The sequence below is a fragment of the Epinephelus lanceolatus genome, chromosome 1 (genome assembly GCF_041903045.1).
Source record: "Epinephelus lanceolatus isolate andai-2023 chromosome 1, ASM4190304v1, whole genome shotgun sequence".
NCBI classification, from domain to species: Eukaryota; Metazoa; Chordata; class Actinopteri; order Perciformes; family Serranidae; genus Epinephelus; species Epinephelus lanceolatus.
In genome coordinates, this window is record NC_135734.1 from 15,672,938 (window position 1) to 15,686,862 (window position 13,925).

At 41.2% G+C, this 13,925-nt stretch overlaps 1 protein-coding gene across 5 annotated transcripts; it reads left to right on the forward strand.

The window, feature by feature from the left end:
* The first annotated feature begins 3,154 nt into the window (after positions 1–3,154).
* On the forward strand, positions 3,155–12,883 carry LOC117256574 (lumican). Of its 5 annotated transcripts, none has more exons than XM_033626064.2 (6): positions 3,229–3,319; positions 3,432–3,496; positions 7,173–7,502; positions 7,710–8,034; positions 10,371–10,688; positions 12,000–12,883. In XM_033626064.2, exons 3-6 carry the CDS (start codon positions 7,197–7,199, stop codon positions 12,149–12,151), a joined length of 1,101 nt encoding a protein of 366 aa, XP_033481955.2. In that variant the 5' UTR covers positions 3,229–3,319; positions 3,432–3,496; positions 7,173–7,196; the 3' UTR covers positions 12,152–12,883. The 5 variants fall into 5 exon arrangements, with proteins under 5 accessions (XP_033481952.2, XP_078022286.1, XP_033481955.2 ...); XM_033626063.2 differs by having other exon boundaries at positions 3,235–3,323; XM_033626061.2 differs by lacking the exon at positions 3,432–3,496 and having other exon boundaries at positions 3,155–3,323.
* Positions 12,884–13,925: the final 1,042 nt, after the last annotated feature.

A 13,925-nucleotide genomic window follows, 5' to 3' on the forward strand; every position in this document is an offset into this window, starting at 1 on the left:
ACTGGAGATACAGCTGTTGTAATGTGTGTAGCAATATATGTGTTCTGTGTTGAGTGTAAATGTTATAGGCTGTCACACTGGATGATGATCCTCCACTTCATATTGTATACATTTTGACTCTCTAGGTTGTCATTAACAGTTAGACATTAGCAATAATGGCTGACAATAATGAGTAATGTGATAACATGAATGCTTTCATGTCTATTTTGTTGTTACTCCTTTTGCATCTTCATAATGATGCAGATTTCCTATTATTTATAGTAGCAAAGACTAGTTTTTTTTGTATTTTGTAATATCTGTAATGGTAATGTTTAAAAGACTTTTATTATTCCACATACAGCACTGAAATGTATTATATTTGGATTGTATGTCTCTCTCTAGTTTGTGCTCATTGATTATTAGAGGCAGAGATGTTGGCCTTCCTTGTATTGGCCTTTCTATGGACCCTATTTTATGTCCACGCTGATTGCCCTCAGAGCTCTCCTGACTACACATGTCCTCATTGGTATAAATGCCTGTCAGGTAACTGTTAGAATTTATCCTGAAGAAAGTGGTTTGGTTCATCTCACCAGAATAGATGTGGGTTTTCCTTCAGTTCCTCTTTGAGCAGAACTCTCAAGGGTGAGTATCTAACACTTGTCACTTCTGGGTAGCTGAGGGAGTCCCTGTACAAAAACCTTACTGTTGTGTTACAGCACCCCCTTAAGTTTCAATATAGCATTTATCCCTTCCTTCCTCTTCCCCAGCTTGCATTTGTCACCAGTAAAATCAAAGATTCTCTCATCATTCAATATTTCTATCCACTTATTATGTGCAGATTTGGGAGCCAGCACACACTGAGTGAGAAAGAATTGTATTACTTGTGTCAAAAATTAAAATGTAATGTGACACTTAATGAAAAATAGGTTTATATAATCACAGGGAAATATAAATATTCATGAAGCATTAACAGTAGTTCCAGTCAGCGCTGACTCTATGTGTGAGCGAGGTGAATATTCATGCACAGGGCATGTAATGTCTCAGTGAAAGGTGTCATTCTGGAGCAGATGGATCAGAGCCAGCAGACGATGGAAGGAAGCCTTTTCCATTTCCTTCTCCTGTTTATGAGAATACCAGACGCAGACAGAGCAGAGGATGGTGAGGAGCTGCCAACAGGCTGCTGTTGACACAGTGTACCAGCTCTTGCTCACGTTTCCAGAAACCTTCACTCAACCAGTTAGAAAGCAGTGACAAAAAACATGATGCTGTTGGACAAGGAATCTTTGTAACAAGGCACAGCAGGAATAAAGGAAGGTGACACAACGTGGCAGATAGAAAATTATATAATTTTTTTACTTTTTAGACACAAGGGTGGCGTGACAATGTTGAATTGTGGTGGATCGGTCCACCACTTTGATTTAGACTGATATATCTCAACAATTATTGTATGGATTGCCATTAAATTTGTTACAGTCATGACCCAAACAGGTTGGGTTGTTTTAATTAACTTCGGTCATCCCCTAACTTTTTATCAAGTACCATCATCTGATCAAAATTTGTTCAGTATTTCAGTTAATACAGAAGCCCATTTTCGCCAGTATGATGAAAAAAAATAACACTAAACTTGTAAGTCAATATGATGATAAACTTTTTGAGTCAGTACCTACAAGTTTGGTAAAACTTTCTCAGAATAATGACTTACTCATCTCAAAATAATGAGTTAGTATCTCAAAAGTAATTAGAAACATTTCCAAGTCATTATTTATAAAGTCTCTCATTATTTTAGGATAGGCAAGCCATGAAATACTAATTTTGACAGTGTTTCCCATTATTTTGAAAAGGTTTCTTATTAATTCGAGGAAAGTAAGTAATTTTTTTCAAGTTTCTAGTTATAAAATACTAACTAATCTGAGAGATTCTCATTGTTTTGAGATACTGATTCAGTTTTTTGAGATAGTAATGAGATAGTAAGTCATTTTTTTGAGAAATGTTCTTATTATTTTCATACACTAACTCATGATTTTGAGAAAAGTTAAGTCATTATTTTAAGAAAGTTACTCATTATAGTGACATACAGATTTTTTTTTTATCACACTGGCAGAAATGGGCTCCCATAATATGGTTCATGATCAAATACTTGCAAAATTATGCAACATGACATTCGTATCCACCTCTGCTGTCTGTTGTGTTAGTGCTAATAAGCAAATGTCCGCATGCTAACACACTAAGATGATGACCATGTTAAACATTGCTCCTGCTTAGCATCAGCATGTTAGCATTATACATATTAACATGTTAGCAGCTGACATTAGCATTAGCATCACTGTGACCAAGTTTTGTTTTTTGGGTGTTTCATCTATGAGTTGTAGAGTTTAAATTAAACTTTACACACACACACTCCTCTGTGTCATTCTCTATTACCCACACATTCATACTGTAAATACTACGCTCTGTAAAATAACACTGAGACTGCTGCAGTAGCCCATACCACATGCACACAAAGAGCATTTACAGTAAAAAAAAAGGAAAACAATGTTATTTTCATTATTTCTATTTAACAGAAGATACTCTATTGTTGCCCCTCCCCCTCCTAAAAAACACATGACAGCACTCATCATGTCATAATTTTAGCTTAATTGTGGGTGTCATTCCATGTGTTCTTCCAAGAGGGCGCTCTTTCATGCTCTGGTCAGTAGAATAGGCTACCATCTTCACTTTTCCCTCTTGTTGTCCACCATGCTTCTTTTCTCACAGTGCTTCCCTCATACTTGGGAGGGGGGGAAAGGAATCTGGAATCATTTTCTTCTCCGCTGCTCTGTTCAGATGCTTGCAAGAAGTTTCTTCCTTCAACACAAACACACACACACGCACAGTCGAACACATACAGATGGACAGAGATGCACACACAAGGATACACACTTACACACATAGAATGGTCTCCTTGGCTCCCCAGGTACTTTGTGGCTTGAATGCCTCCAGGCAGAACACGTACTGTAGAACCAATCACACAGACACACACACACGCACACAAAGACACATGCACACACACGATGCACTTGAATGCTGATCAAGATTTTCTCACTGAAATCTCTGCACCATCAGAATCCAAACCCTGTTGCCATAATTTCACTTCTTTCCTCCTCATTTCCTTCCTCAGCAGTTTTTGTCAGTCTTTTTGTGTATTTCATCTCCATGGTACAAGCAAACATATTATCACCAAATGTTACCGTTACCAAGGGCTGACACAAGGGAGAAGGAAGAAGTGAGTTAGGGAAGATTATGGAGGAGGTCTGGGGTCTGGGATGTGGGCAGCGTTTGAAGAGGAGGAATGCATCAGACAGTGGGTAAACATCGCCGGTAGCTTGAAAACACACAGACACACACACACACACACACACACACACACACACGTGCAGACCTATTAACACACACACACACATATTTCCATGCAGCTTCCGCCAGTTTCACTGGGAATTTAAGACAACTTGTCCTCGCTGTGTAGCTCCTGCTCAAACAGGTAAGTCAGTCTGTTGTTGTTTTCCCGTCTGCTTCCTTTTCCTGTCTTCTGCATGGCAGGCAAAACTGGAAATGTTAAAATCTGCATTGTGTGTTTGTGTAATAACAGTTGGCTTGATGAGGCACAGTTACATAACACTGCTAATCTCTTGGAAACCTCTAGCGTGTACTGTAAGACTATGCTAAAGGTAAGAAAGGTAAAATGCAACAGTGCAAACATGCTGATAAAGTCAAACTTCCTGATGATGCAAACCTTTCTCACAAACTGCTGTGTCATATTGTAACTGAGAGTCTGTGTGTGTATGAGTGTGTGCTTGTGTGGACAGCAACTTTGTGGGTATTACCGTAATCATCTACAGCTGTGCATGCAGGGAAAAAATCTATTCTTCCCTCTCATACTCAGAAGTTTTATGTGTGTGTGCAAAAGCAGCCATCTCAACTTGTGCTGCACCTCAAACCACTTAAATCTACTCTGATTCTTTAACACGTATCAGGGACTGCTATAAAAAAAAGTGACCTTTTTTGACCTCACACTGGAACTGTTTTTCATCTGGCTTTTCAAAGCCTAATGGTTGCATCATTCCTTAAAGGGTCACTCCAGCAAGTAGTAGTGTTACACTTCAAGGTGAGGGAACTGGAAAAGATTAGAAGCCTATGGCCATGCCAGCAGATCTGTGAGTCTATACTTAAATACAGCAGAGCTTTGAGCTACAAGCTTATGCAAGTGAGCAAATGCTAACATGTTGATGCTTCTTTGTGTAATTTTCACCATGTTCACTATCTTAGTCTAGCCTTTTAACATGCTAACATTTGCTATTTAGCATTAACCACAAAGTATAGGGGAATGTCCTTTCCATTGGTTTGTGGACTCCACTTATGAAACCTCAAGTTTGGCATTTTGGTTGTCGTCATCTTGTTTTTTTGGAGCCAGAAGTGACCATATTGAAAGGAGCAGGTGTGAGAGGTGGATGTGACTCAGACTGTGGTGATGCCTCACAGACGGCAATTATGGCCAAAACTTAGGCCTTAATAAAATGTAAATGGGTAAGTAAAATAAAAATTCCCCCCCTGTACAGTTGTTATGTAAAGGGGAAAGTAGCTATAGAGACCAAAACTGTTCGTTCTACCAGGTTGTAAACATGTTTATTTCCTCTGTAAACTTGGGCATTTTAACATGGGGGTTTATTGAGATTGACTCGCTTCTAGAGCCTCAAGTGGCCATTCAAGGAACTGCAGTTTTTAGCACTTCTGAATTGGCCTCATTTTTCAGCCCCAGAGTTTGCCGCTTTCAATTCATCTGGTAGATTTCTGAAAGATTTGAGACATTTTACTGGATAAGTGAAAACGTCTATCTTCTGGTGGTACTAGAGGTAAAGCTGTGGGATCACTAAGGTCATTTGGATTCATCAGTCAAGTATGAATGTCTACAAATTTTCATTGCAATTCATCCAGTATTGAGATATTTAAATCTGGATCAGCATGGTGGATTGTCTGACCATCAGAAGAAAAGGTGGAAACTGATGCTGCAGAGGCAGAATGGGTCAAGCTCTAAAAACCAACTTGATAGCATATTTTGTTCAAGGAGTTCTTGCCATGTCTAAAAAGTGAAAACAATGCAGAGGTGTCTTAAACCTTCATTCTTTTTAATGGCCAGGAGGGGGCGACTCCACTGGTTGCAAAAAGAAGTCTGATTGTACTATAGATGTCTACTTCTCTGTTGATTTACTACCTCAGTAAACATTTTCCTAACTAGCTGACAGGCTCAGTCACTAGTTTCAAGTCTTATGCAACACAGCATGACGTTCATTTTGGTCACATTTGAACTAAAATAGATAGTAAAGCAGGGTATGCTTTAGACCAGGGCTGCCCAATTTGGGGCCCGCGGGCCAACCAATTAGTTTTGGCCTGCGGCCCATGCTCAAATTTTCAATAATTAAATAATTATTATTTTCCCGCTGCCAGCAGTCGGAATATCTCTTTAAATATTTATTTATTGTTGCACTTCCTCTACTGACCACAAATCAGCATTGTGTTACATTGAGGGTAGGGTGGCGCTGTTTAGCTCCCGTCAGCTCAAATCCGGCCGGAACTGACCAGAGAGGGAGAAGATGCTGGGATGGAGGCATGGAGCGTGTGAGGAATTGGCACACTGACAAAAGAAAGTTTAAAAATTGTTGGGAACACGAGTACTTTTTTACTGAAATTGATTCCAAGGCAGTATGTCTAATATGCAAGCAGAGAGTCGCTGTTTTAAAAGAATACAATCTCCGTCGCCACTTCGAAACCCAGCATTCCCATCAGTTCTCAAAATACACCGGAGACGAGAGAAAGGTGAAGGCTGGAGACCTGCTATCAAAGTTAACCTCCCAACAACGTACCCTACTCCAGCCGTCAACTGTACAAGAGAATGCCACTCGGGCAAGTTATCAGCTTAGCTCCATCATTGTCAGAAGCGGACGACCGTTTGCTGTGGGTGATTTTGTGAAACAATGTCTGACAGTTGCTGCTGACACCGTGTGCCCAAATCAGACGCGGGCTTTTTCCCAGATAAGTTTGTCACGGAACACCGTCACCCGCCGTGTGGAGGATATGGCCGAAGACGTTCGGGGCCAAATTGTCCAGGAAGCAGGTCAATTTTCTGCCTTCTCCATCGCGTGTGATGAAAGCATGGATATATCGGACTCGGCACAGCTGCTCGTCTTCCTGCGAGGCGTTAATGAGGACTTTGAAGTGTGTCAGGAACTCGCAATGTTCTGCTCTGTATGGTTATTGTTTCAGCTGAAATTAATGTAAACACAGTTCAGTGATTTACAAGAAAAGGCTAAAAAGCTAAAGCTGTTGTTCAATTATATTCCTATTTGAAAATGATTGTTCAAGACAGTGGAGACTGTAATATATTGGTCTTGTAGGGACATGTTGTGTCCCATGTTTTTAGAGACATAGGCCTGGTACTCATTATTTTTCTGCTTTCAATAAACAGAAATGTTATTCATTTTCTAAATTACTTTGTATGACTGTTTATTTTGCATAGTTATATCATAGTCATTTAATTAAATGCACTGCAACATGAATGTTTAGTTTTGGCCCGTGACCCTCCACCCTGATTCATTTTTGGCCCTCCACTGAGAAGTATTTGGGCACCCCTGCTTTAGACCATGGCTACCCTGTGTTTGAAAACATGCTACCACAGCAATGTCTATGCTTTCTCAGTCAGATCCACCCCTTGCTCCTCCACAGCTCCACCCTCTGGACCAAATACTGTCACTTCTGGCCTTTACAAGATGGTGACAGCCAAAAAGCCAATCTCAAGGTTTTGACACAGTGATTTAGATGCAAATGGGTGACATCTCGATAGCTTCACCCACAGCTACTACACAGTCTATGGTTTTGTAAGACTTTGCCTGCCTAATACCCGACATCAGATTTCCAAACTGAATGACCTGCAGGCTTTCTGCTAAAGATTTGTTGTTCCCATGCTGAAGCCAAAACACCCCTGTGATATCACTTACTTTATTCAGTATTTTTTTGGACTTGACAAAGCTCTTAAAGAGCCACAGGAGACATTGTGCAACTTTCACAGACTTATAAACGTGCTCATTGTAACTATAAAATTGACTCTGACATGTAAAATCAGTTTGTCTTTACTCACCACCTTTGTCTTTATGTGTAACTGACAGGGTTATATCTCAGCAGCTGTCTCCATGGCTCCCCTGTGCTGTGCTGTGTTGGTCCTGCTGTACATTTTTGACTCTGCCTCAGCCACTACTGTAGCTAACACAGATTATGGAGGTGTTCCTCTGTGGATTAATCGCCTGTTGGGTGAGCCCAGTGTGACAAGCCTGCAGGGACGGATGGACTCAGCCTGGTTCCGAGCCAACAACCCCGAATCCTGCCCTGAACAGTGTGACTGCCCTATCCATTGGCCCACAGCACTCTACTGTGACCATAGAGGCTTGGCAGACATCCCTGACCACCTGCCAGACAGAACTCAATACCTGTTTTTACAGGTAGAACAAACACTGACACGGGCACTGAGCGTGTGTTGTCTTTACAATGGTCTGCCACTAACCCACAGTGGTTTTTCATTTCCTGCTCACATTGTACAGTATATTCTCCACCAGAAGTTGACCTCCGCTGCACTGCGCTGATTTTAGTTTAACTGTGAAAGTGTGAAAAGTCAAAATCCATCAGGCATTTTTTTCTTTTGTTCCCAGGGCAATAACATCTCGTCTCTGTCCTCCTCCTTTCTGGCCAACATCACTGATCTACGCTGGCTCATCCTGGACCACAACCAGCTGCAGAGCGACAAGCTGGACCAGGCCGCCCTGCAGAACCAGAGCCAGCTGTCCTACTTTTTTGCAAACCACAACCACCTGAAATCAGTGCCCAGTGCTCTCCCAGCTGGACTCAAGCAGCTGCGACTGGCCCACAACCAAATCAGGAGCATCAGCCCCGGAGCTTTCCAGAACCTCCACAACCTGACGCTGCTGCTGCTGCAGGGAAACAGACTGCAAACCATCACAGAGGGAGACCTCAAAGGTAGTGTAATGTGTCATTTCCTGTCTTTAGACATGCCGAATCTGCTTTTGGGTGGAAAGTGAATCCTGCTCTTGTGTACCTGTTGACATCATGTAAAAACCTCAGTTAACAAAGACGTAAACACCGTACATGTTTTTCCTTCTGTTGCTGGCCACAAGTTTCCATTTAACCCATTTAGACCGGAATACACATCTATGTGTAAGTGGTTATTAGGGTAGTTGGGGATAAGGGGTTTAATTCAGTAGTGATTTGATTTCACATCTCTCTGCAAATATGTAATGCACCATAAAACTGAAACTACAACTGAAAGTTAAGCAAATTAAATAATATTCAACACCATTTCTTCAGGGCAAAGCTTAACACCAGCTCAGTACGCTGTGTGGACACTAATAGTTCAATGAAAATAGTGTACTGTGATGTGTCAGTGATTGCTACTGTAATTATAACATGTCTGGTGTACCTAAACTCTTTCACTGTATGTGTTTAGGTAACAGTTTTCAGGTTTCCTATGCAGTATGGAAAGGATGGGATTTGATTTTAGTCATTTCCAGGTCTGGATAAGGATGGGAAAAGAAAAAGACTTGTATTTCAAGACTATTGCCTCTATTCTGTTTTCTAAAACATAAAAATCTGACTTTCAGAAAATAAACTGATCATACAAGCAGAGTTTTTCATGGTGTTTTGAGCAGGCAGACAGCGCAGCCAAAATATTAACCACTGTCTGAAAGAGTGCAGGCCAGGGCAAGCTGGATGTCATCAAGAGCAAGGCAATATGTATGACATGTGACTGAAAGCACACAGAGCTGCCGCTATGTCACAGCCTGCAGAACAGCGCCACCCCAAGTGCCTTATAAGGCCCCGATCACAAAAATGTTTCGCAGGTTGTAAAACGCGAGGCGCACAACACTGCCTTTTTGTTTTTAACCGAATGCCACTAGTTAAAAAATGCTTAATGTGCCCTTTTATTGTTGCCAGGCAACCACCCCATCACCTGCTTACCCTAACCTTCCCGTACAATAAATCTACCGTTTATTTATTTATTTTATTTCACAATAATCAGCATCTAGTTCCTAAAATGTTCAGGCAGAGGGTACTTGCTGTAGCTCTAGTTGAGGGTGAGAGGCCATCAGCAAATGGTTTGTCGGGCACAGGGAAACGGAGACCTGTGTGGGTACATGAGACCCTAAAAAAGAGGGCAGATCACGGGGAGTACCACCAGTTCGTCCAGGAGCTTCGCCTCGATGAAGGCTAAAGCAGGCATGATGGAGGTGCTTTTCTGCACTGAGCTTAAGTTTTTCACCTTGAGTGCACGGTGCTCTGGCAAAAACGCCAGGTGCCTGGAGTGCAGACACATGAGGCATGTTGCAAAGCAGAAACAGCGAACAAAAAGCTTCATTCTCATTAAAAACAATTACAAAAAGTTGCCTCCAACTGCGAAAACACTTTGTGTGATTGGGGCCTAACTGAGCCAAATCTGCGCATCCATGGCCGAGGAAAATTAGGTTGAAAGAAAATATGGCAATATCTTTGAAGTGAATAGAATTTGCATTTATGAGTAACACAGTGATGTAGTGATCAGAAAGGTAAACAGACTCTTTTCAGCATAAGGAAATCATACCTTCGGGTCTACATTCATCGTTGTATCCATGGACACAGTGAATAAACAAGGCTCCCTAGGACGCCATGATAATCATTTAACTTATTACAATAATTTTCAGTTTTTACTTAGGAAGGAGACTAGAAAATATACAAGAAATAATAATAATAAATATTATTTACATAATATGCTAAGAGAAAATAATACAAGTATCGGTAGCACCAGTTAGTCAGCCTCGTCTATAGGCAGGGATGAACTTGTTTGGGTTGGTGTTGATTGATTTGTACAAGCTAAGTACCTTCCTCTGGCAAATATTTTGCAACATAATATCACATATTATCCGAGGGTTACATCCATGTTAACAATCACTTTTTAAAACCATTTCTTATGTAATAAACATCTAGCTATTTGGACTCAGATGTCAAATATGGTTTAAATAATTCTACCAAGAAGTCTGGAAATTTGAGTCTGAAAGGATGGAATTCTAAAATGGACAATGTCCAAAACCCTGAGTTTTTAAAATGTTTTCCATGTGATGATGATCAATTTGTTTTTGGAATTCTAACTGTGGCACAGTTATGTCACACCCTTATGTTTGGCCCTGAGACTGCTCCGATCAGTCTGATTACACTCATTAACACTGAATATTACTGGCATTTAACAGTGACAATGTTTACACTCATTCTGTCACACAAATTTGTCAGTATTCAGTTTTGCATGTGTGTTTGTGTGTTTGCAGGTCTGGTCAGTCTGAACCTGCTGGACCTCAGTGGGAATTCGTTGTCATCCGTCCCCAAGCATTTACCCCCTTCTGTCCAGCAGCTCTATCTGTCCAACAACACTTTCTCTGAGCTGGATGAAGACAGTTTCGTTGGATTTCTCAGCCTCAAGTACCTTCATTTGAGTCACTGTGGTCTGCAGAGCAGCGGCGTCCACCTGCAGGTCTTCAACTTCTCTAGCCTGGTGGAACTGGACCTTTCTTATAACAAACTAACAACCATTCCCACAGTCCCCACCACCCTGCAGTACCTCTACCTTGAGGCCAATCAAATACAAGGTGAGATATATACATACACAAAGAAAACATTCACACATACACACACACACACACACACACACACACACACACAACATGCAGTCACTTTTTACACTGTGATTTTAACGGTGTCACTGACTCCATGTCAGTAAAATGCTAATTCTCCACACATGTGCGCACATTCCTACATTTTACAATTCAACAATGCATTCACTTCTTGTGACAGTCAAGTGAAGTATGAGGCCTCAGGAGGTCTGACACCTAAACCATGTTGTAAGGGAGAAGAAGAAATGTGGAAAATGTGACAGGAACCGCAAAGAAACACAGCTGGCCTTCATCACTGCATGCGGACGCTAGAGGGGCTGAGGTTGGGCAGCTAGCAGGCGAGGCGAGTTAGGGATGGAAGAAGAGAGAGAATAAAGGGAGGGACTTGGAGACATGGAGAGAGAAGTAGCGAGAGGAGGGTGGAGGAGAGGAGAGGGAATATTGGGTGGTTGGATGAGGGGAAAGTAGGTTAGCAAAGAAGAGAGGAGAGTGGTATGAAAACATCTGTGATGGATTCAGAGGTAAGAGTGCCAGATGAGCCAGAAGCACATGCTGTTCCCCTCTTCATGGTCTCCTCTTTCCTCTCCCTGTCTGTCTGCTCCCCATCACTCTGACCTTTTTTGGCCGATAGGATCTAAATAACATTGCAGCAGATTTGTAGCCATCTTGACTCACATGACCATCCAGCAGCAATGACCTGGTCTATAATTTTGGTTCACAGACTCTGGCAAAAAGTTGAAGTGTGTTCTCAATCTGTGAAGCAGCAGACAGCTGAGCTGTGTACCAACCGGACAGACAGACGGCAAAACACTTTCACAATAACACGCACCTCATCGTCTAGCTAGCAGCATGACGGCTACCGTGGCTCCTTCTGCCAAAGCCTACAGTCTGGGCCAAGGGAGGCTCTACTACTGAAATGAAGTGAGAAAGCAAAAGAGGGCGTTGTGGTTTCCTTATTCTCAGTTTTCACCACAGCACCTGTGAGACATTCAGGAAATGCAGGCTCTTTGAGTAGAAGAGGGACATGTGCAGACTGTGCAGACCCTCTTCAGTAAGGCAAATGTCAAAGTGTGATTGAAATGTTTCATCTTAATAATTTACATATGATGAACACATGGCACATGATGTGAAATCAAAGCTCTGGTTTGGTCTTTACATACAGTGCTTTGACAAGGCAGTAATAAGCAGATGTCTGTCTCTCTAGTGAGAAATGAGTCTCTAATAATAAAATGTGGTCTGTATGTGTTTAAAAAAAAACCCTGTCTGTTTTCTGTCTGTTCACCACAGAGTTCAATGTGAGCAGTTTCTGCAGAGAGGTGGGACCTCTGTCTTACTCCAGGATGAAGATCCTACGACTGGATGGAAACAAAATGTCCTACCACCAGCTGCCGTATGACTGGGTCTTCTGCCTGCGAGTGCTTGAGAGTATTTACATCTGATCCATCTTCTGAACATGCAACAAGGGTCACTGTATGTGACTGGCCGACCTCATCTATAAAAAAAGACGTGACTCAACTTCAGATTTTTATTTGGCTATAGCCAACTCATCACTCGTGAAATCGAACAGCTCGGCCATACAGCCATAAACCAGAGAAGAATCCGATTTATTATGCTTTCAATATGTAGATACACACCCAAACACTGAAGGGAAAACTGACCTTCAAAAGATGCCAGAGTTTGAACTTGTACACTAAACCAGTGTTATTTTATCAGGATGCCAAAAGTCATGATCAAAACATTTCTCATACCACCAGCGCATTCCCATGGGTTTCTTTCTCTCTCTCATTCCATCTTTTCCAAGTTCTGCCTCAGCAGGGTCGTACATCTGTGTGTTATTACTGAATAGGAACTTTGACAAACCCTCTCATTTCTGACTGTACAAGGAAATGTGCTCTGGTTAAACTGAGCTGTCTTAGGAGGGAAAGGGAAACATGTATGAATGGCAAAATTCAGTAGCCTTCCCATGAGACTATCTGACTCACTTAGCTGGGCAGTGTTAAACAGCCACACCAGTCCACACATGGAGCAGTCCAAATCTGCTAATTGTCTAAAACTCTGCTTTACAAAAATATTGTTACATTAAACCTTAATTTGAAAGCTGATGTCCATGATGCTGAAACATGAAGTTTGGTTTGTGCGACAAAAAAATAAAATGGACATTGTTAAGATAATATTGTGTACTTTTTGAAAAGCTGCTGCTACTTAGCTGTCACCACATGAAATACAAACAATCTAGAGAAAACAGTGATTCACATTACACCCTTGTTTATGTGTCAGATTTAACCATAATAATCATGAAATTTAGCAAATATTTATAACTGAAAAGAAATAGATTTCACACCAGCCTTAATTAAGGGGAGATTATCTACTATATTCTCCTGAGCACAATACACTAATCAATGTAAAAACAAGATGGCTGCCATCTCTGCCAAGTCAGTCTGTGGCTGATGCCGACACAAAAGTGGACAAAGGACAAAACCTGAACAAATTTTATGGTTGAAACCTGTTTGTGAATGTTTAATAATGTTTGTAGTTTCATAGACATACACATTTGACCAATTCAGTATTTGTTTGTGGACATTGGGACTTAATTATAGTAGCATTTGACACATTCCTAGCTTGGAGTATGGAGCAAGGAAAATTCATAGAGTTACAAAATGAACAAATCACAGTTTAGTTTTTGCACAGCCACGTTCAGGCATTGAAATAAACAGTTCTGAACTTTTTTTTTTTATACTTGAACAGTGACCTCTAACCCAGAGAGTTACAGAATAATGTTGCACTGTTTGTGATTTTGTTTTTGTACAACAATATTCAAGCACTGAAATTAACAGTATTACATTTTATTTCACACTTGGGGCTATTAAAATTAAACCCAGTGTCCCATTTGAGGACGTAATTTAGTTCAAATACTACTTCCTGTTTAAAGACAATGACTTATCAGATCCTACTGATGCCAAATAGCTAGGAGAAATTAAAAATGCTTACCAAACAAAAGTTCCAGTCTCAGGAGGCACTGTGTCACCTTCAGCTCATTACATGCATGCTGTGAGACTTGTGAGACTGAGTGAGACCAGAGGCCTGTACAACAAAGCCAGTTCAACTTACCCAGGATATCTTTTACGTTCTCTGGCTTGACTAACCCAAACATTGGCCGTCTGGATAACGGGTCCTACAAAGCTGGTTATCAACCATTTCAGTCAACTCTGGGTT

Coding starts and splice junctions, on each gene's coding strand:
- LOC117256574 (XM_033626061.2), top strand. CDS start 3,282: ATGTGGGCAGCGTTTGAAGAGGAGGAATGCATCAGACAGTGG. Junction 3,324..7,172: donor AGGAATGCATCAGACAGTGG/GTAAACATCGCC, acceptor TGTAACTGACAG/GGTTATATCTCAGCAGCTGT. Junction 10,689..11,999: donor TGAGGCCAATCAAATACAAG/GTGAGATATATA, acceptor TGTTCACCACAG/AGTTCAATGTGAGCAGTTTC.